Raw genomic sequence first — 24,298 nt, forward strand, 5'->3', positions numbered from 1 at the left:
TGTTGCCCTTTTGTTTTTGTTTTTCCAGAACTGAAAAAGTTGTCTTTTGTTAAGCAATTAGTTTGTTGTATACTTCAGTCAAAACCGTAAAAACTGTGTTGGGTACATTTTCAGATACCAGGATAGAACACGTATCAAGATACATATTATAAGTACTTATTTTGCTCTTTTTGTTTGTTGGATGTTTTTTGTTTTGGCTTTTATTTGATTTCCAGGAGTGTTTTATTTCCCCAAAGAACATTTTGTTTTATTATTTCATGCACTTTTGCCAACTTAGTTATTTTATAAACTACTAAACAGTTATAACCGTTCCCATATAGTGCTACCATATAAAACCTGCTTTGGGGAAACCTTTGCTGGACCAAGAAGCAGATACTCCCAGAAAATGTCCATCATTTGTTTTTCAGCTTTAATGAGTAAAATTGTATTGGGAACACTGGAGAGGAAGCTGAGAAAAGTAACAAAAAACATCAAAAGTAAATTAGTGGGCTCAAATAACAGCAAACAAATTTGAGAAGCTTATTTTTGACTTAACCCATCAATACGTTTAGATACGATTGAAGTTAGTATGAAAGAAAACTTATTTCCACTTCTGAATTTAAAGAAAAGTTTATCTTAAAAACAACAAAACATTTTAGTCACACAGAGAGGTTTGCATAGGTGTTAATTTAATCTATGTAGATATCTACTACAGAACATTTACTTATAAAGCGATTGTCATTTATGATGCATTGTACCAATATAAAGACACACCTATCATTGTCTAAAAAAACAAAACTCTCAATTATATAAATATTTGATGCAGACTTGGTAAATAGTTCTTACGGATTCTACTTCTAAATCTGAGATACACTTTTTGAAATTAGAATACTACCAACGTTTCTACATATGTGTATAAAAATATGTTGCATGCCTTTTGTGCAGTTCAATATAAACCTCTCATTAATACTTGACAAATATATTTGGTAAGGGGCACTTTACTGCTCACATAATGGAAAGATCCCCTCTTATGATTATGACAAGAGATTATCTGTGTTTACCTCTGCCAAAAAAAAAAAAAAACAGGCAAAGAATTAAGGTTATATATTAATGCTTGTGTGGCTCATTGGTTTTCAATCAAACACAATTTTTCACACTGCGCAAGCCCACTTCTCATTAAAAGAATGAATATAGACCGGTTTGATGGCAACTTCCCTGTAGGCGATCACATCTGGCTTCCTTTAGCGACAAGCATATAAAAATCAATTACTGTTTAGTCCCAGGCGTTCTGTACCACAGACACCCCACACACATATACACACACTGGGAGGTAGGACTCAAACATGGTGGTCACCCCCACTTATTTCAGCTACTGCAAAACCAGCAGCAGACATCAAGGAGCTTTGATAGAGCCCACATTCCTGCCACAAACAGTAGGCCTGTTTGCAGCATCTGTACACAAAAATAGGCCTTTACAATCATAGAAAAGTTACCTTCCAGAGGAGTTATGTGAAATTGCAATGATATGGAGAATAGTGGAAGTCTCATTAGGTAGGAAAGTCAATGTAACTACCATAAAGTGACAATTTGCTTTGCTTTTTTTTTCTCTGGATATAATAGTTATACCATATTGAGCCATAGAGAACCATCCCACTCATAAGGTGTTATATAACTATTTTAAGAATTATAAGAATATTTAATTGCAAAGTGGAGTTAATATATTTCAGCCAGGATTAGTTGTATTTACAGAATATAACGCTAATCCAAGCTCTGTGTAAAACAGACTTTTCGCATTTTCTCATTGTGTTCAAGTAACTTATGTTTAACTTCTCTACTTTTAGCCCAATCAGTATTGACTAAGTTATTCACCTGCTTAGTACCAAAAGAGAGATTTTCTTTTTTTGAGATTCTTTCTTTACATGAACAGCTGTCATGACAGAGGGCAAAAGGACTCAGTATTTAAGGTGTGACAGACAGTGGGATAACTCAAAGCGTTTAATAAAATACATATCAGGCTGTGGATCTGCTGTATCAGCCGCTAGGATGGGGCACCGCTCATCACGATTCACTGGAACCTCTGGTTGGAAAAAAACACAGATTAGTGACTAAGATAATCTGACAAAATATGATTATGCATATGAGTCACTAACCTGGTTTAACAGTTAAGTTCATCTCCATAGAACGAAGTAGGATCCAGCCAGTGGGCGGCCAAGGAGATGCGGCGGGTGCCACCCAGAATGTCCCAGATGCCGGAGCCCCGGAGAACAAGCAGGAGTCCAAGCCTTCTGTCTTGTCAATTTTGATTGCTTTGTTTTATTTTCTCTCTTTTCATGCACTCTCTGTCCCTCTCTCTCCCCCTTTATTTATTATCAATTTTTTTTCCCACCTCCCTTTCCATATTTGTATCCCTTGTGTACAATTTTACTCCCTAAATAATTTTCAATAAAGTTTAATATACAAGTATTAAGTGGCAACAGTCACAATGGTCTGCTTGTAAAAGCAAAGCTTTTGGGCTATGATCTAGCTCTGTGTCATCTATACCCACAACCATACTGGCAAAACATGACAAATAAATAAATATATCTGATTAATTTACAATGGTTTTATCAAAATTATGATTTAGTATTATAAAAAGCTTAGCAAAGAGGTCCTGGAGTTAAAAGATAACTTTATCAGAAACTAAGAAAACATATTTCTATGTCAAAAAGTAAAGAGAGTATGACTGCATTATGCCTGAGCAAATGATCAGTCATCTGGGCCATGTGGCAACAAAAAAACAGGAATAAAAAAGATGCAATTGAACTTTCCCTCAGTTTTTCGAAAAATGTTACAACGCTTATCCAGGAGTCTTTGTCAATTTTGTCAGTTCGAACTAGTGAGCATTACCATTACTTCTATTCAGACTCTTATGAATTTAATGAGAAAGTGGCATTATTTTGTTTGTTAGTTTATATAACAAAGGCTGAACATGTTAAAAGACATTTAGATTAGCTCCGTTGTCAGCTTGAGCTTTTTCCAGCTCCGTCTTTTGGCCAAAGTCAAGTCTTTTCTCAGTCGGCAGGATCTTGAGAAGGCAATCCATCCTTTTATTAGTTCAAGACTGGACTACTGCAATGCCCTTTACGTTGGCCTCAGTCACTCAACAATTTCTCGTCTCCAACTTGTGCAGAACGCTGCTGCCCGATTTTTAACAAACACATCCAGACGTGAACACTTTACTCCTGTGCTGTCGTCACTCCACTGGCTTCCATTCCGTTTTAGAATCGATTTTAAACTTCTGCTGTTTGTTTTTAACGCCATTCATGGCTTTGCCCCCTTAGCTCCCAGACTCTCAAACAAACTACCCCCTGACATCCGCACCACTACTGACCTCAGCCTTTTTAAAATAAAGCTTAAACCCCACTTTTTTTAATTTAGCTTTTAATTCTGACTATAATACTGTCTCTTAGATGTCATTTTTCTGTGTGCTCCTTTCTATGCACCTCTGGAAGGTTTTTAATGTCCTGCAGCACTGCACCACTACAGCACTTTTAATTGTATCTTGTATGTTTTTATATGTGTTATGTATTGTTTTTATTGCTTTCTTGTAAAGCACTTTGGGTACCATTTGGCTATTGTAAAGGGCTATACAAATAAATTTGATTTGAAATTTGATTTGATTTAGGTAAATATTATTGAGTTGGCCAAAATCCGGCATTCTTACTTTACATTTTAGGGTTTCACAATTTACAGTACACTTCTACACAGCTTAAAAAATCTTATGCACAATTCCCATTGTTTTAGTAGAGTAATGGCACAGTATTTGCTTTTGCAATTTCTTAACCTTCCCAGGTTTTGCTAAATTAAAACATTTTTTTAGATGATGGATTTGCTTGTAATTTAAGGCAAACAATTATTTCAATGTTTGTTGGTGTCTATTTTCCAAATGGTATTTTAATTCCAATAAAGTTGTAGTCTGCAATTTTAAATTGTTGAAATCTTTTAAGAAATGTTATGTATATGATTATCTGATTGTGCTATGGGAGGTAAAGTAGGTAAATTGACATAATGATTTTTTATTACTGTAACCCTTGCCCTGGACTTTAATTTAATTCAATTCAGTTTATTGCGCCAGTTCACAACACATGTTGTCTCAAGGCACTTTACAGTTCACCAGATCATCCAGTCAAATTGATTCAAAGTTTTCTATCTAAGCAAAAAACCTGTTGATTGCATCGACTCAATCACTCGAATGCAATCCCTCACACTAAGCATGCTTGTAGCTACAGTGGAGAAGAAAAACTGCCTTTTAACAGGATGAAACATTCAGCAGAACCACGTTCAGTGTGAGCGGCCGTCTGCTGAGGTCGACTGGGGTTCAAGGAAACAGAAGCAGAGATACAAAAAGCAACTGCAAAAGACTTTACACACATTTGATAAAAAACAGCAACCAAAAACATGGGTGCTGAAATTAGTGTAGTCAATCATCAAACATCATTGAAAGGAGCCAGCTGAGGTGGCTCGGGCATCTGTTCCGGATGGCTCCTGGTCGCCTCCCGGTGGTTTCAGTCATGTTCTATTGGGAGGAGGCCTGGTGAAAGGCCCAGGACATGCTGGAGGGACTATGTCTCTGAGCTGGCCTGGTGTTGCCTTGATGAAAATGGAACTGAATGGAGCCTATCATGATTTAGGCTGGGATACAACTTATGGAATAGAAGATTTTAAATGTAAAGCTACAGACATTTTGTTATTTTTATATCTGCTTAGAGACAAAAAAAAAAAAAAAAAAAGAATCCCGCTAAAGCTGCTTTAGAACCACCAAAAGTGGTCCAGCAAAAACTGGCTGAACATCAGCGGTAAACTGGCATTTGTCCTGGACTGTCAGGAAGAAATGTTAGTCTGATGTCAGTTTTCAGAAAAATTGTCTGATTGCAGTGGACTGGTGCTCTCATCCTCTAACAAGATAATGCATTGCATGACTACGATTAGGCTAGGCTTTTTTAAGGTCTAAAAGTTGTAAATTGTATGGATCACGAAGATGTTTCTATCTTGTGAACTATTTTGTAAAGTTTTCAAACCCTTCCTAAAAAAACATGAAATGATTTCATTGCATTGCAATGAAATAGCAATGCATTACAAGTTCTAAAAGAAATCGGTCAAAAGTACTTAATGCACATGCCTAAAGAATGTTCCTTTCTTTCCCAACTATCCATGGCGCACAGCTATAATAAGTGTAAAACATAAATGTGAATTATATAAAATTTTAACCAAATGTTGAAAAAAAAATTTTATTATATTATTTGTACGATACCTATTATGCCAGCTGTATGTGCTTGTTTAATATTCAAATAACAACAGTACCTTTTATTTAAAAAAAAATAGATATAATGAAAGAAAACAAAACTATTAAACCTTAAATTCAATTTAAAGAAATGTTCACTATTGCTGTGAGCCATCTCAGAAAAAAATCATATATTATACAGATTTATAAAAATATTTTAGGCTTTAAATTTCTTATGATTTTTATGATTACAGTAATAAGCATAACAGACAGACAGACAGACAGACTATCAAAATTATGATGTTTAAAGGTTTAAATGATGAAGTTGAAATGAACTGCTCTGACATTTTACAGATGGAACTTGTTTTAAGATGATAAAAGGTCAAATTGGGCTTGGCCCCATCAGACTAGCTGCTTACATCATCCTTCAAAACTCATGAAGAGAAAATCTTCCGAGAAATTTTCTTCTGCATGTATGGTATTAATTTCTATAACCTTTTTGTTGAATATCCCTTTAAAACAGCATCATCTTTTTATAGTCATGTTATTTCTTCCATCCCAAGATGCACTTTAAATCTAAAAATTTGTAAAAATATTTTAGCCTTTGATCAATATGTAATATGTGTTCAACAGGTTATATTTCCAATAAATATATGGATATTTGTTTTAATTTCTGCACAGGTTAGAATGAAGAAGGAATCAGATGCAATAAATTAAGTAAATTATCTTGCATGAACATTAAATTAAAGGTCTTGCAAATTCTAAAGACTCCCTTATCAGTGATCTGTTCTGCAAGCGATTTAAAACAGATGCTTGCTTCTTTGAAAACTGTGCATGAGTGTTTGTGCCTTTTAGCACTCCGATAGCACAAGGAAACATATGTCCACATTAAGTGGCTTCACTGATCAGGCTGATAGGCTCAGGGATGAAAGAGCCGAGAAGAAACTCGTTCCCCTCAGTACCGTGCTGGAAGCTGTCAGAAACAATGCTCTACGAGTTGGCTCATGTTAGCGTTGAATATGTTTGTCAGTTTAACGCTGCTGCCTACAACGTGCAATAAATTACTAAAAAGTGATGATCAGATTTTATTTCTTTGGTTTGGATGCAATTTTCTTTCTTTTCTTTTTTTTTGCTGAACACATGATATCCATTAGATTTCTTTTGTTTAAATCTTAAAATTTAAAGTTTTTTGGAGACAAGTCCTAAAGAAGAACATTGAAGGACGAAGGGTGAAAAGAAGAAGTGACTGATTGCAGGACATTGGACCAAATGGAAACCAGAGGCTGTGAGATGTCAAAGCTGCTATGGATTTATTTTCTACCTGTGCCTCTGAGATCCGCCACACATACACCCACCTGGAGCAGAACAAAAGCAGGGGTGGTGTGGATATGAAAAAGTATTGGCACAGAGTCATAGGTCAATGATGTGAGAGAATTAGCAATAGCTGCCCTCAAAGATATGCAAGAGATGGAATAACGGACAATATGGCAATCTATTTTTGGGAAAAAACATTAAAATCAGCTGGCTCCTATTGAGTTCAACCTTTTGTACTCTGAGTGCATACATCTGCCTACCGCATGTTGGACTGAGATGGGTGGGCTGCCCTGTTCTGTTCTGTCCACTTTTTATACCGCCCTCTTTCTTCATCAAGGATACAGGAGGCATTGAAAGGGTAACCAACCTGACATTTCTGCTTTGCTGCCTCAGACCTTCACATGATGAATTTTGTTTCAGTGAAATGGTGCAAAATGTACATAGAAAGGGATTTCGTTTCAACAGCTCATTTAAAAATATTATGGTAGAGGTTTTGGGATATGCATCAGGTATTACACTTGGATTTTCACAAAAGAAAAAAACATCAAGATTGCAGTAGTATTCTGTTTTTTTTTGTTTTTTTTTTTTCTTTTTTAGAAAACAATTGTATTTTTATGGATTATTTTTTGCAACACTGGGCAATAAGAAAGCTTTAAGTACGCTTTATGTAGGAGATAAACACTTTGGTTGATTAATGCTGCAAGTCCAAACCCTTGGACTTAACAGACAGTTACAGTGTTGTAACATTTATTTAAACTATACTACTATTTCTTCTCTTTTCACTATTTTCTTATTTCTGTTTCTATGTACAGAAATTGAGTTTAAAGACATGTAAATGCTTCATCATAGTCGAGCTGAGAGCTAGTGGTACAAGAGGTTCCCTTTTGGCAATATTAGATACAAAGTTAAAATGAATAAATTAATAAAAGTTAAAAAAGATATAATGCAAAAATTCAAGGTTTAGACAAGTTAGGCTGTGATGAAAATATAATTTTAAGGTGTGCTCAAACATGTGACTTGATTTGCCGAGAACATTTTTTTTTCTCGCGTTGGTCTCTCCTTAAAGACACAATTTTGAACACCACGTACTAAGATTTTATAAGCTTGGTTGGTCAGTTACTTTTTTGTCAACTGTGTGAAAACTTTCTTGTTAGTTTAGTATTGTTGTCCAGATTCTAATTTTCCCAATTTAATTGGAATGTCTGTATGCTCCTTAAGTATGTGTTTATTTGTGTTGCACACGGTGTTGTAATTTATAAAAACATGTTCTTACTGTCAAAATAAAAAGAAATAGAAAATAATAAGTAAAACCAGAAAGTACCTCTAAAATGTTTCTTAACAACTTCAACTTTTTTGACCAAGAATAAGAACATTGCTTCCTTCATTGCTTTACATTGAAAGTCAATTTAACATACATGCAACTGTATGTACTTTGCTGAAAATGATTCGTTCACAAACGCTTAAAACTATATTGACTGATGTTTAGATTTGGCTGCTAATTATTCTGTGCTAAGTTATGTTTATATTTGCAACTTCAACTGGTGCCATTAAAAGTCTTTAAAAGGATGAAACATGTTACTCTCGCCCAGTCACAGGCTGATTTTTGCTTTATTTACTTAATAATGTGTTTGATTATTTTCTGTTTTTTTGCAGACATAAACTATATTCTAACACGGAGGTCTTCAACAGGAGGTCCGCAACCCCTAGGAGGTCCACGGAGGTACTGCATGGGGTACTTTCGTTACATTACTCCATATGTAATAGAGTGACTATAGGAGCAGTTTGATATAACACAATTTCATACAATATATATAATTAGGGGGTCTCCACTCCATCTCGCCTTCAGTTTGGGGGTCCATAGCCTGGAAAATGTTGAAGACCCCTGCTCTAACGTGATTATAAATATAAATCTCATATCAAAACATATTTCAGGTTAAACATGAAAACTGTCCATTGTTTCCCAAAGACAAAATGTATCTAAAAGTTTGACTAAACTTTATCTATGTAGACTTTGGTTTTCCTGGTGGCCACTTTTATACTTTTAATGTTATTAAATCTAGATTTCCCGGTAAGTGAGCAAAATTCTGATTTACAGACCCACAGCTGGATTTACTCTGCCTGCATAAGGCTCTCAAAAACAGTCTACCAGTTTCCATTAGTTTAGTTTATACATTATGAAGTCTAAAGTTAAGCAAGAGGCAGAAGCATGTCCCTTACAGAGGTGGGTATATATGTTTGTAGCAACTTGGACTGTGACCACACTTCAGAATAAAGCTGTCTAATCTTCAACAGTATTAATTAATTGACAATGTTTGTGCACCACAGAATACTGACAAATAGATATTATTTTTGAAGGTATTTTTTATAGCATAAAACAATAAACCAGCTTACCGTACTTACAACTGTACCTACCAGGAGCCCTGATGCTAAGTGTTGCTTTGACTCTAGGCTGGTCTGAATTAGAGCCGCTCACCCCCTTCTGCAGACCCCATACCCTGATCTAAACCTTGAACCTGAACAAATTGGAGCTGACCTGTGGATATCTGACCATGTTGAGTTTTGCTTCTCTTCAAAGTAGAGGTGCAAGACTCCCACCTGTACAGTGTTAACTTTCTTAACCCCACACAGACAAGTCCTCGCCTTAACGAAGCAGTAAAATCTTCATGGGTGTGTTGACTAAGCTTACATTTTTAAACTTAACTGATAGTCCTCCATTCAAACGAATAAACGGATGATTTAACATTTGAGAGGAAAAATCTTGAAGGATGAGAACAGATGGCACTGCTGTGCAAATATGGCAGCTAGAAAGTGGTTTTATCTCAAAGTCTTGGGAAGCATTAAAGGGTCACACATAAGGCCATTCAGTATGAAGGTATAACTATAGTGGCAAAAGTATATCCAGATGTGTACTAACATGCATGCAGAGGCCTAATGGAGACTGTCCTTAATCACACAATGAAACACACAGAAACACAGAAACGAATACATGAAAACACTATCCTAAGTAGCTCCATTGGTTTCCTCATAGGAAAACACTGTCGACACGTTCATTAAAATACCAAAACAAAATAGATCTACCCTACACAGTATGCCCTGTGGCTCCAGATAGCCATCTCCTCCCCTTGGTTGGTTCCTGTCCAAATAGTTATAAGTCTAGATCCAGAACTACCCTGAAGAGTCCAGACAAACTGTTTAATGGACTTTAGGATTTTCTTTACACTCCAAATAAACAAATCTACCCACATCAAATTGTATATTTCCAGTGTTATCTGTAGACACACGGTCTCTTAAGGCAGCACAGAAATAACAACAAATTACTTAGAGGATAAGTCTACTTGGGAAGGTTACTTGTCAAACAGAGCGTAAAACTACGGCCATTGTTATATAAAACTTTGCTTGACTGAACAATATCAGTAAAACTGTCCATAGTTTCATTTTGACCTGAATCAATCTCATGATCTATATTTTACCCTCTGTTTTAAATTGTTTTGTCTAATATTAGAAAGCTTAAACACTCTTGTATGTAGGACACAGTTACACAGGGATTGCCTGTGGACTGCCACTACCTAACATCCACCTTTAAAATCTGAGACGCTTGAATAATTGTATCTTATTGTGTAAAAACATTTAAAATTTGAGAGAGAATTTAAGGTTTACTGCCTGGTTTCTATCTATTGCAAAGTCATTAACTGAATTATCTGACTCTACCTCAAATAAATCAGAAAATATTTTTTTCTCAGCAGTTTGTTTATTTTATATTACTTTATAAACACATCAACACCATTCTAATCTCCCACACTGAATTGTATAGGGCTTTATTAAAAATGTTCTGTTTTCAATGTTCTTTTTTGTTTCTGCATTTTTTATTTTTTATTGTTTTCCTACTTGCTTTGATTCTGTTTTATTTTCTTATATTTTAATCATGTAAAGCACTTTGCCTTGTCTTTGTACGGAATTGTGCTATACAAATAAATTTGCCTTTCCTTGCCTTGCCTTTGATAACACATTTGCCTCCTACCTTGATTCTTTCTTTCCTTTTTTATATACTTTGGCAATTCCCATAATATCTCCACTTAAACCCTATAGACCTTTAATTGATTAAAGTTATGGAAATGCTGATAACTTTTCATCCATTACAGAATGACTATGAAGGTGTTACACCAAACAACCTAAGGAGGATCAATCAGTCACTCATAAGGTTCCTCTACTGATTCAGAAAACTAATATATTTGCATATTTAAAACATTAATTGCCCCCCTTTTTTAAAATAGAAAAAAAAATTAAAATCATTTGCATTTTAATTGCCGCTGAGACTACTACAGCTGTCACAACTGAAATTCAGACGACTTTGGCTTGAGTGTGCAGCCTGTGTACATTGACACTACAGCTTTCATACAGAGAAGTGGTATTATGATGTCTTATCACCCTGGGAATTGAACAAAGAGCCCATGCTTCCCACTTGCAGTCAAATCGTGACGTTTTAATGTAGATAAATAACCCACACTGCACACTGAATCCAACAACAGGAAGACTGAAGGGGCCTCTTGGCGATCATTAAGTTATTTGCAGAACAAGGTAGATCCTTATCTGGACCTGCAAGGATATTACACAATAAATAGCCCAGCTGGGAAGTACCTGGTGGCCAATTGAAAGTGGAGGGAGCTAAAAGAAAGGAGAGGCTAAAGTAGCCAAGAAGAAATAATGATAATGGAAGGGTATTGGGAAGTGTTGAAAGCTCCTCTTCACATTAATATGCTTCCCTGGTATAGATGCTTAAAAAGCCTTAATTTGTCTTACACTGAAGTAGCAGAATCTCTTACAATAGGTATGTTTATTTGGTCACAAATAATTGGATTAAAGGCCTGATGAGATAAAAAATGTTTCATGTAAACATGTCTGACTCAAGTTTTTAGTCTGATTCAGTCCGATCGGAAAGAAATTACATTCTGATAGAAAGAGGTGGGTTTTTTTCTGATTGTCATTCTCCTTGGTGTCCATTCAAACACCCATTCAGATCTTTGGAGTAAAATCCACTCCTTTGCACACCTGTGCAACATCAGGGTGATGTTTTTCTCTTTACTAACCTTCATTCTCTGGCTCCTGGTCCTCCTTGGTGCAGGAGGTTGCTCTAAATGTAATGTACGGATGAAAATGCCATCCTGCCCTCTGCATGGGTAAAGGAGCTTTAGCATAAGGAAAAGCTGAGCACTTAACTAAAATGACCACCCCCCAAAAAAGGTGTGATGTGCCAAAGGTTCAAAATAAAAAAAAAACAACAACAAAAAATCTACAGATACAACTGAAGAAGCAAAGAAAAAGAACTGTGTGAGGCAGGTACAGAAAGAAACTAAAGTAGAACCTAAACGGACAAGCATGGGTTTCTTTACTAAACAGGCAGCCTTTTCTTCTAATACTTTCTGGAGAACTAGACAGTTCTGCGCCTGTTAAAATTATTTAATCCTATAGAAAGCTTGGTACATGTATTATTATGTCATTATCTGATAATTTAATGTAGTGTCAATCTAAACAGATAATTTGAACATCCGATCAACCGAGATTTAGATCGAATTTAATGAATTCTGTGCAAGTAAACACAGCTAGTGTATTTAAATGCATGTATTTATCCCCCGATCTTTGGGTCCTAATGGCCTAAAACAAAGATTAAAAGCAGGGAAAAAATGACATTGTTTTTCAACTTGCTTTTCCAAGACTGACCAAAGCATTAGAAAAAGTTAAATTATACTTTTACTCATCTCTCCATGTAAGATATTCAGAAAAGTAAAAAATATAAGACTCAGATCACTTGGACCCAACGGTCATATTGTGCTGACATTGCAATACTGAGTCATATGTAAAAATATTTCTGTTCTGTATAAGATTTATAAGTTATTAAATATGAGTATAACAGGTGAAATATAAACCTTGGGCAAAAATGTTGCAAAAATGCATGTCGGTTTGCACCTTACTCTCAAAAAGGCTAAAAAAAGACACAAAAACTGCATCCTTAAAGTTTAAAATGTGAAAAACCCTTCTACTCATGATAAATGTTTACATTTGTATATACTCCACCTATAATTTTGCACAGATGGGTATGTGATCTACATAGATGAAGGCACATACACTGCCTGCTGAATTGCATGCACAAATCCCCTTGCTTCTTCCTTAGAGTTCTGTGCTGCATATTTTTTTTTTTTTAAATGCCATCATTTTGGAGATCATGCCCCAAGCCTCATATAAGATTTTTGAAGCTTGGAAAAGAGGGGAAGATATTTAATCTTTTGTGAATCTCTCTAAATTAGGCATATTCCAGTCCATAGGGTCTGTCGTAGTACAGTCTTTAAATGGGTTTCTATCTCTACACTGTGATTCAAATGAGTAAATGACCTCCTCATTAGCAGTCAAGTTCTCCAGAGTCCTGCTAATGACTTACTTGTATAATTCAGAAGTAATGAAGCAGAGATACAGGTGCATGGTGCTGAAAATGCCCTCTATGGACAAATGGAAACAGTTATTCTCTGAATCATTATATCCCTAAAAGATCAAGTGTCTACTTTTCTATTGTTTCTAGCAGAGATGAGAGGGATTGTATTTTAAAAAGTGCTCTTACAAAAGAGAGCCATCTTAAGTCATCCCAGTCATATGAAAACTAGCATTTCTTCGTCCCTCACTTATTGAATACCACTCACTGAGTGCCATTGTCATTTCATAGGAGTGTTCTTCGCTTACATCAGCAACCTATTCCCACCTATTCTTGTAATCTCCAAACCTTTATCAATAGATGGCACTTATTTAGAATAAACAACTTTAATGTCAGCAAGATTCAGAACCCTAATTGCCCTAGCTGCACCAAAAAAGTAGTCTTCTATTTTTTTATTCCTGCCTTAATTATTTGTTCCTTTCATTCTCAGTATTTTTTGTGATCCTTTCTCTAGATGTATTTCTGACTTTGTCTTTTCTATAATGTGTTTTCATATTTCAAGCCTTTTTCTGCATACATTCATACAACGATTGTCATTAATTACTGAATTTTGTCACTTCTTTTAGAGTTATCTTATCTTTCTCCAAAAAATATGTTACCATCTAAGTGAAGATGTTAATATACTTGTGAGAACTAGCTCAGAGGATTTAAAAGTGACAGCTTTGTGGCCACTAGAATGGGCTGGTATAATTCTTGCTATTGTCTTTGGCACTATGGTTAGTCCACACCATTTTAGATTTATAACATAGGAAATAAACCAACTCACACCAAACCCAAATATAAATATTTGTATGCAGGAGGCTCAATACAAAATTCTGATTTTGTTAAATCATTATTCCCCCACGATGCTATAGTTTCTAAATAGATGGCAGTCTCACTTGAATGAAATTAAAAAATATTAAATTAAAAAATTAAAAAATAGACTCAGTTGTGATCTCTGGTAATTTATTACAAAAAGCAAAAAAAAAAGTGCAAAAAGCAGCTTTAAATTATGGCAGCTCAGTCACTTAATTTTTGGCATGTTATCATCTTTTATGCAAGTAACTTAGAATTAATTTCATTTTCATTATAACTATACACAGTATTTCGATTTCCCAGAAACTAACTTTTGAAACAAACTCAATTTGTATTCCTTTCTCAGAAGCTGATTGGTGTTTGTTAAATTGCTCATGTTCTCCTATGTCTGCATTCCCTCCTCTACCTTCGTCTGGGAGTTGTAACGACATAACAGCGACACAAACAAACCTACTAAATTTGATGTTTTGTTTTACATGACAGAAGGAGAAACTATCATATTTAATGAATATATTTACTATAAAAAAAAAACAACAAAAAAAATACTGCAGCGAGATCCCCTAGCAGGAGACTGCCTTGTTGCACGGTTCGTACAGCCTATGTGACAGCTTTCATTTTCACTTTTTTTCTTCGCTTAAATATATAATTAGAATGTTGATTTTTGTTGGATGATTGGTTTGCATTAATCGGAAGTGGTGGCCTGAGAGTTTGAAAAACTTTGCAGCTTGAATTATTTTCCAAGCCTTGATGGTGTACATTTTGTTCTTTTGGGCTTCTGTCTCAGTCAATTTTTCTTCTTCATCACTGAACCAGATGATGTTCTGAAATTGAAGGCAGATTACCTCGGCTGTATCCTGCAATAGTAAAGCAATGTTTCTTCTTGTCCTCAGTTTATATCTGATATAAGATATTATCTTGTTTTTGAATCATTTGACTCAAACAGAATTGAAATATTAGTTTATGCATAAAACACACATTTTTTCTCGGTTTTAAAATATATTAGTATAGTTTGATTTGCCGACAGGATTACCAACATGTAAACTAAAACTATGTTGTTTAAAAAACTTCATCCACAAAAGAGACAAACTGTAGTGTTTTGTTTGTGTTTTTTGAGATTTTTATGAATTCTTAAACAAGATAAAAGGTTATTTGAACAACCTGGCATGAAATTATTAAAAATAGACTGTTTTTTTCCACCCATTTTATTCATCTCCATTTTGTAAGCTGAATTAAAAAGCTGATGACAGTTGAAATATGGGCTCATTACTCATGACCAATTTCTGTTTTATATTACTGCCACATCTTTTGCACTTCACTCTTTATAGTAGGCAATAACTGTACCTTTAACCTCCATTGTGGTTAAACGCAGAGTAATTAAACTCTGTTTTTTGAGGGATTATGTTGTTCTATGGCTTTTGTATTTCTCCAACCCTTTCAGGTGACATACAAATGTTTTAATCTAAATTGCTACATTTTAATTTGCCTATTTTATATAAGTGTCATTTATTCATGCAAGTCATTTCTCAAAAAAAAAATTTTTTTTTAACAACTTTGTTGTATGGATGCAAGCTTGAAGAGGTAGATAAGATGAACTAGGTTTACATTTAAAGAGCCCCTGATCAAAAAAATTAAAAATAATAAAAAATAGGTAGACAAACACCAGTTTCAGTATAATATGTAGTGCTTTACCACTGTAGCAGCATGTTAACTTGTAGATTAGGAGAGAGCGACCTCTACTGGAAATTCATGTTTTGCAACTTTTGTTGAAACTTTTGCTCCATTCTTTCTATCTGTCTATCCAAATAAAGAATAGAATAAAACTTGATTAACAGAGCATTTGACAAAAAAAAAAAAAAAAAAACATGAATCATGAGCTTTGTCCTGAAAGAAAACTAATTCTGACCTTTGGGTGTCAGAAATCCTTGCACTAAGATAAGCAATAAAAATGTAATCCAAAGGATCATTTACCTTAATTTAAGGAGAAACACACTCAGAGTAATCCTACATTTCCAGTGTTCATCTTATGAGGATTTAAATACCATTTAAGCAAAGAAATTGTAATACTAGATACGAACTTTTTAGTAAAAATATAAGATTAAAAACTTGGCCTCAGCGTTACATCACAGATATAACTCTTCATGAACACCTAGTTTAAAGAAAGTCTTGAAGGAGATTTTTTTTTTTATCTTAAGTTCAAAACGTTTACTTACGGAGCTCGTGCTCCATATTTCTTTGTTCCATATAGAGATAACAGGCCATGTTGCCGCGAGGTCACCTTCTTGAATTCCCTGAAACACAGCTCTTGGTAGTGCCCTGAAACAGATACACCTCTGAAGCATTTTAAATGCAAAGTGCTATTTATAGACACAAATAAACAATTTGTCCTAAATAAAACAGAATGTGCCAATTTTAAAAAAGGAAAAAAGGAAAGAAAACTTCATACAAACTAGCCTATCTTAGGCAGCTAAATATTTTTCGTTGGCTGTGTTTTGCTTTTTTTAAACCTCGCTGTGAAGGACACCACTGTTTGTTTTTAACTGACACTGACAGGTGGTAAATTTTGTATTTTGACTCTCAGCTTTGTGCCCTGGGGGATTTTTTCTCTCCTTTGTTGATGTTGTCATTTAGTCTTTTTTGTGTCCACCTGCTGGAAGAGCATAAAATTAGTTTTACAGACAGATTTAATAAGGCTAGGCACGGTGAGGCAAGGCAAGTTTATTCGTTATATGTACAATTCAGTATATGGACAATTCAAAGTGCTTTCCATGAATTAGACAAAAAAAAAAAAGAACAAAAATAAAAGCATACTAAAAGCAAACAAAGATAAAAAAAAAAAAACATGATGAGAGTAGGTAGTAACACAAATAAAACAGTTGGAGCACAACCCTAATCTAATAAACTGTTTAACTTCAACAGTCAAAGGCAGCTCTAAACAAATGGGTTTTTACCCTTGACTCAAAAGAACTCAGGCTTTCAGCAATTTTACAGGCTTTTCTGAGTTTCTTCCAGATAAGTGGAACACAGGAACTAAATGTTGCTTCTCAATGCTTGGTTCTAGTTAAAGACCTGAGTGGTCTGGAAGGTTGATACACTGATATCTGTTATGTATTGAGGTGCTGATCCATTAAAGGTAAAGTGGAGGATTTTCTTTTTCCGGCATGATCATCAAAATAAGTGGTCCTAATTGTCAATCATTCTGGTGATATGTTTACGTAATGTGTCCTACTAGCGTGCCCCATTTTCAATTACAGGTTGTGAGTCTAACATAGTGGAAAAATTGCGGATCTTCTTTTGCAAAGTAGCTTGTATGAGTGATGCAAACAGCAACTTTAAAACAGAGCATGCACAAGGAGAAATAGGCTTGTGCACGCTCTTGCAGACGTTTAATAGACGTACCCTCTTAGAAGTGGGTACAGGGTTCTGCATGTGCTTTTTTTTTTTAGGTGGAGAGGATGGGTCTTTTAAAAAAATTGCGAAAATCGTCCTCCATACCATTAAGTGATTTATAGACTAACAGAAGGATTTTAACATCTTTTCTCTGAGCTACAAGGAGCCAGTCTAAGGACTTCAGAACTGGGTTGATGTGCTCTTTCTTAGTTCTAGTGAGAGCACTGGCAGCAGCGTTTTGGATCAGCTGCAGCTGTCTGATTGCCTTTTTGGGCAAACCTATGAAGAAACTGTTGCAGTAATCAATTCTAATAAAGATAAATGCATGAATGATTGTTTTCTAGAACCTGTTTGGATATTAGTCCTTTAATCCTGGAAATGTTCTTCAGGTGATAAAATGCTGACTTAGTAACTGCCTCTGAAGGTTCAGGCCCATCATCACATCAACATCTCATCCATAATCACTGGTTTCTAGCTGTAAGTAGATAAAGCTGTGAGCTAACTCTCCTCCTTTGTTCAGATTTTTATTTTATTTTTTACCTCAGTTTGGTTTTTATTCACTTTATTCACAAATTATGGGACCTCCACATATTTATCTGTTCTAAACGTCTAGGCAAAGCTCTGATGGATTTATATTCACCTAGTGACATTATCGTTGTTTCTCTTTGTTTCTAGTGATAACCTAAGATGTCATAAGAATAATACTAATAAAATACTCTGTAGTGTTTGCTGGAAAAATCAGCAAGTTTATTTCAATATCCCCCAGCGTGTAATTTAGATCGAACTCCGGTTCGCTAGGGGGCGGTAATGGTTTCCTATTACTCCTAATACTGGTATACTGTGCAGCTGGACAGCAGCCTCTAACAAAGAGAAGGTGGCAAACAGAAGACGAGGAGAAGCATTTGTTGTTTTTTTCTCCCTCAATAACAGCTTTAAGTGTGTTACTAGATAAAGGACTGGATTACCGACACCTGTGTGTGAAATAAGGTGGGTGTTAGCAAACTTGACGTTTAGCTGGTTTTCAGACCATGAAATGCAGCGTTCTCATGTTGCGCTGTGAAAAGCTGCTTTCCCCTGTAAATGCTGATAGCCCTACCCCTAACTTTTATAAACAAACCATAACTGCAGCTGGTGAATTACACCATTATCACTTCAAATTACTTTTTGTAATTAAGCTGTGCCTTTAAATCCATTCATTCTTATTTTTCTTACAGATTAAAGATATTTCTCGACCGATGTAAGAAAATAAAAAACTATATATATATATATATATATATATATATATATAATGTCTTGCGTTTTTTTTTTTTTACTAACTGTAAGACAACAGCTGTCAGCTACTCCCCCTCCATCGTTCAAACAGGCTACGTCTGCTTACATCTCATAGAGACACAGTTTTTTGGATTATATAAGTGTGTTGTTGTTGTTGTTTTTTTTGTTTGTTTTTTCCTTTTCCTACACACGCTTCCATTTTCACTGCATGGTTTGGGGTAAAAATTTAGTAAGAAAAATCACATGTAAACTAGTCTGGTGAAAGGATCAGGACCCCAACACTTGATTTCCTAATTAAATAATTTCAGTGATTTTTTAACCAATTTTGTATTAATCCAATATATTATAAAGTTGTGAGCGTGAAAAATTAAGTTGTGCAGATGAAATAATAACTTGTTCCCAGTAAATACTAATTTGTGCACATGTATAACTTAATGTTGCCATTATAAGAACTTTTTTGCTGTGTTAAAAACATATGGGGTTTTAACCTTACCTCCCATTTTCAAATAACATTTTTAAACATGCCCTTTAGTCTTAAGTCATGGATTTTTCCCTCTAAGTCCATCCTTGGTGCAGCACAGAAATTAGTAAATTTTTCGCCTTAAACACCTTCTGATTGGCCCATCAGGGTTTCACTGAGTACTGGTGAATTGTCTCCTGTATCACCTTTTCCTCAGGTATAGAAGCCAGTGAGGCCCAGAACTTTAAGGGGTGAGCCTATAGGCACATGCTCACACAAAAGGAGTTTGCCTTCAGTATGTGTAAGTATGCACTTTGAAGATCCCTGTGCAGCCAAGTAACAGAGGAGAAATGATCTCTGGTCATGGCAGAGCCAGAGATAGCTGGATTAAGGGAACAGGAAGTGGAAAAAAAATCATTAGCTGGATCAGCATAATGATGCAGCATAACAAGCCCTGCATGCAGATGGAAATAAAGTCTGATCATCACTTGAGGTTTGAGGAAACTCAGCTGCAGCTAATGAGTCACTCTGCGGGGTTTAAGGCTCCTAAGTCATAATAGGTCACAGTAGGTCATCATATTTTTTTTTCTGTTATTTTAAAGCTTTTTATAAAAGAGAGGCTCCTTTCTCTTTCTCCTCGGCTGGCATCTCCACATAAAGATTATATCTGCCGCACGGATGCAAAAAAAAAAAATGCATACTTCACTCTTTCAATTGGGCCTTGAGCTAAAAACGTGAAATGTTCGATACAAGCACCAATCGGACAGCAGCAGGTGCTATTTTTACACATCGGTGCATTTGGTCATCACTCATACCTGGCAGTCAATATTTAATTTCAATGCCTCACTAATAAGAAATCAGAACCTCTTTAAAGTTTATCGTACACCTATTCCGTAAAAATTCAAAAAATATCCACTGGACTTGGTTTTCAAGATTTGAAGACGTTTCGCCACCTCTCCAGGAAGCTTTCTCAATTCAAATGTCTGGATCCGCAGTGAGTTTGAGTCTTATATAGACAACGCCTTGTATCGCTTGGAAACATGCAATGGTAACCGATGAATGGGTCGTTAGTTCCATCGTTAGCCTGTAATATCTGAACCTGTCTATGATTCACCTAAAAAAAACTCCATCTATCCTTGTCTACCATGTTGGTTTGTTCCTCTGTTACAGAAGGTGCACTGTAGGTGGATTATATTTTAAAATGTTGTGCGTACTATATAGTTATGCTGTGGCCACATATAATTACATAATAAAAAGAGATTTTTTCGAGAGAACGAATTAGTATTTTTTTTTTATAAGCCTTAGCAATGTTTCCAGCAGACACACTCAAAGTGAAGTCCCACTATGCCTGCTTTAGTACAGTTTAGACAGTATGTTTTTCAACTCTACTGGCATGTAAATGTGCAATTATTCAGCTATTGTGTAACATAAAGTGTGTTAAATAATTTTCATTCAATATTGTTGAATATTGAAATAAATCCAATGTCCTGAACAAGTACAGTTATCTTATTTCACCTGTCTAAAAAAGTATATTTATCTTTCTTGGTGTATCTGTGTAGAAAGTTATGATTGTGTTTTCCCACAGACCAAAGCTTCTTTTTTATGAAGTAAATTCAATATTTTTCTTGTCATTTAATGTAAACATGTAAACACCTTATCCTTACTGTTTCTGTATATTTGTGCACCCAGTGATGGAGCCTGAAATGCAGCGTGATAAGCAGGAGGCTGTTGATGTCATCTCTTGGGTGTCGGTGTGTCCTGGCGGCCTCTGGAGGGTTCAGCAAAAACTGACGCATGAGTCGAAGCAACAGAGCTCACCTAGCACGGAAGATGATACATGTACGACATTTTGTTTAAGCTCAAACTTTTTGTCTGATTTCTAATCTCCAGATTTCAGATTTGACTCGTTTATTCAAATTAGAGGATGGAAGAGCAGTATTAGAGGTGTTTATTTTTTTGTATCCTTCATACCATAAGTGGTCACAAACTACTTATGCGTATGAGGAGCAGAGGCAACATAATTTGCATTTGTGAGAGAAATTATAATACAAGAAAAAGCCCAAATTAACATGATAAACATTGCTAATATTCCTAAAACAGGTGTAAATATTGCTCTATTGTAAAAAAAAAAAAAAAACAAAAAAAACAGAAGTCTGAGATTTTAAAAAAAGCTGCCAACATTTCCTGGGAAGGATAAAACAGAGTACCTTTACTGTTACAGTATCTACCTGCAGTAATTCTGGTTCTCTCTCTTGCAGCCGGAATGAGTTATGTTGTTAAAGCTTTTTTTAAGTGATAACTTCACCTTTTGTGCTTTCTCTGAAGTAAAACCTCAGTGTTTGCAGCACACTTAAGAGAAAAATACTAGATTAAAAAAAAAAAAAACACCATTCAGGGTCAATAAAGCTGAAAACTTTCTTGCCACACGTCTATGTCCTAAATTCACCTTTTTTTAAATTTTATAACTAACAAGCGCTGCATTGCTTGTTTTATTTTTATTTGGTGCCTTTTGTTGTTTGTTTTTTCTTTTCCTAAAATGCATTTATTTTTTCTGTTTGTTTTTTTCTCTCAGCTTGTTTACCTAATAACTGCCCAAAGCTGGGCTCACTGTGTCGAGTCAGAGTGCAACTCAAAGCCTTGACCAATGATGCAGACGGGTCAACAAAAGGAAACGAAAAGTTAGACGTCACTGTTACAGAATTAGTGCCAACACCGATTGTCCGTCGTCAGGATGCTCCGCTGCAGGTCCTGCTCGGTGACTGGATAGTTTTGAGGTTGGGTGAGGGGCAGTGCGACATCACAGAGGCCTGTTTGGAGGGCATGAGAGCAGGAGAGAAATGTGAGGTAAGGTTTTACTGATGGCTTTTCAGAAGTAAAGTCTGGTATTGTTTTTTATGTTTTTTAAAAAGCTATGCATAAAACCTGCATGTAATACTTCAGGGATGCTGAGAAGAAAATAAAATGAACAAATGCTGTTGTGGGTTGTAAAATGAGTTTAATCAGTGTGTGTTGTTGTTCAGATACAACTTACTCCTGTTGGAAATGGACAAGATTCCTCTGTTCACCAGCCTTCAAATGAAGACCTTCCTCTTGTTGCCACTGTTGAGCTTCAAGCTTTCACTCCAGGAAAGGAATCCTGGGAGATGTCCCCCGCGGAGAGATGGGAGTGGATAAAATCGCACAAGGAGAGGGGTGGAGGTAGATTTAGGAGCGGAGACGTGTGGGGAGCAGCAGACAGCTACGGCCGGGCCCTCAAACTCCTTATACCCCTTTGTGGCCTTGCTGGTGAGCTGGAAGACGGCAGTCTTTTGGAGGAAACACAGCAGCTTCCCTCGTTTGATCAGCTCAAAATGAAGAAAGCTGAGCTACACTCCAATTTGTCTCTGTGCCAGCTGAAACTGAACCAGCCACAGCGAGCCAGAGACAGTGCAGCCCAAGCCACTCAGCTCGAACCTTGCGCCTTCAAAGCCTGGTATCGACTGGGCCAGGCATGCCAGAAGTTGAATGAGCTGGATGAGGCTAAAGAAGCGTTTAAGAAACTTCTGGAGCTACAACCGGACCTGCCTTCTGCTGTGAAAGCGCTGAAAGAAATAACAAGTAGAGAAAAAGAGAGAAATGTGGAGCTAGGATTGAGACTCAGCAAAATGTTTAGCTGAATATGGAGTATTACGCTAAATTAGGTTGCCTCATTTGCTTTAAGTGCAATTATAATACTGCTATTGTCTCAAAGTAGAGTACAAATTTGTGAGTTTCCTTAATAGAGTTTTGAATAATAAACGATATCAAAGAAAATAAATAACATTGGTGTTGATGACTGGTTGCTTTCAAATAAAGACTAGATTTCACATTCCGCTGTAGACGGTGTTGCGACAGACCAAAAATGAAGAGCTAACAAAATGCCGAAACCCGGGATCGAACCAGGGACCTTTAGATCTTCAGTCTAACGCTCTCCCAACTGAGCTATTTCGGCGTGGACATCGACTGAGACCTGTGTACAAAACAAACACGTTCAATGATATTATTTGATTATATTATTTTCATATACGGTATAAATATATATAGAGGAAGTTTTACCCTGCGACATTTATACAATAACAAGTCATGTCCTTGAAATTTGTAGGTGTGACGTTTGATAAGAATGCGGCGCAGGAGTGTTGGTGGTGTCGAAGGACAGATAAATAGTTTCTGTGAATCTTTACAGCCTCTTTCAGGCATATTTGAATGTTGAACAAAGCTGGAGACGTTCAGTTTTCTCTCTGAGCGCCATCTCCTTCAAAAACCTCTGTATAAGTGTAGGCCATTTGCCATCTCCGGGGACACGTACGACGTGACGTAATTACGCAGCGTCTACGCAAACCAGAGCCGTGGAGATCAGTGGCTCTGATGCAAAAACGTGCAAAAACAGAACAGCAGGTGGCAGTAGTGGAACACGTTCCTGAGTAAAAGCGTCAGTAACGGCAAATCTTAATACATTTATTTTCAAAATATCTCTTGCTATTAAATCTCATTAAAGTTTTGCGAACAAGAAATTATAACAATAATGATAACAGCAGTCAGTCCTGGCTGAGCAACAGTTGGCATCCAACACTGGATGAAACAGTCTGAACATCTCCATGAAATTAATTTCCTTGAACAACTAACTCAGTGAACATTAGGCTACTATAAATGATCATAGTTATTTTCAACCAGTATGTAAATATTAAACCTATGATATATAATCTTATACATTTTCTTTTCACAGAGTTCCATTTAAAAGGTGGTTTCCCATGACACTATGCACAGGTCCTACCTGTTGAATGTTTTTATACTCCATTTTCACCTCTTCTTGTGAGATTGAACTGAAATATCATACATTGATTTGCTACCTTTCAACCAGTAAACTAGGTTTCCCCTGTGATGTTATCATGATTACAACAGGCTGTAGCCATCCATAGATATTTAATAGTGTGTCTGATTATTTATTTTTGATAACTTAAATACATTTTTCCTGGTGACATTCTTCACATCTACAATAAACATTCTGGATGTCTAGAAATAAATTTCCAATCTCCATTACCCTTAGTATAAAACTGATAAATGTCAAAACATTCACTTAAAATGTGTAAATATTTCTTGGTATATAAAACTTCATTCTTACTAGTACAATTTTGTTTTTATACTTTCTAAAATTCAGTTTTTTGCTGGCAAAAATATAACTATAATTCCAACTAGGAATGTGATTTTGACTAGGAAGAGTTCTAGTTCAGTGATCTACAATGTAACAACAGAGATGAGCGTGCTTTTAAATGTTAAAAGGCATACCATAACAGAATATATAAATAAAGTCGAGCAGCAATCTTCTCGAACTCCATCT

The 24,298-nt window shown here is 35.7% G+C and overlaps 1 protein-coding gene and 1 non-coding gene across 2 annotated transcripts; one reads left to right on the forward strand and one right to left on the reverse strand.

Annotated features, from left to right (window-relative positions):
- Window positions 1–18,039: 18,039 nt before the first annotated feature.
- On the forward strand, window positions 18,040–22,744 carry fkbpl (FKBP prolyl isomerase like). Its single transcript, XM_038287303.1, has 4 exons — window positions 18,040–18,200; window positions 20,635–20,784; window positions 21,518–21,789; window positions 21,966–22,744. The coding sequence occupies exons 2-4, from the start codon at window positions 20,637–20,639 to the stop codon at window positions 22,599–22,601; spliced, it is 1,056 nt and encodes a 351-aa protein (XP_038143231.1). The 5' UTR covers window positions 18,040–18,200; window positions 20,635–20,636; the 3' UTR covers window positions 22,602–22,744.
- A 98-nt stretch (window positions 22,745–22,842) lies between these two features.
- trnaf-gaa lies at window positions 22,843–22,915 on the reverse strand. The gene has a single exon. It is a non-coding gene; the product is annotated as a tRNA-Phe (tRNA).
- Window positions 22,916–24,298: the final 1,383 nt, after the last annotated feature.

Source organism: Cyprinodon tularosa, unplaced genomic scaffold (assembly GCF_016077235.1).
Source record: "Cyprinodon tularosa strain WSP-4 unplaced genomic scaffold, ASM1607723v1 ctg239, whole genome shotgun sequence".
Classification (NCBI taxonomy): Eukaryota; Metazoa; Chordata; class Actinopteri; order Cyprinodontiformes; family Cyprinodontidae; genus Cyprinodon; species Cyprinodon tularosa.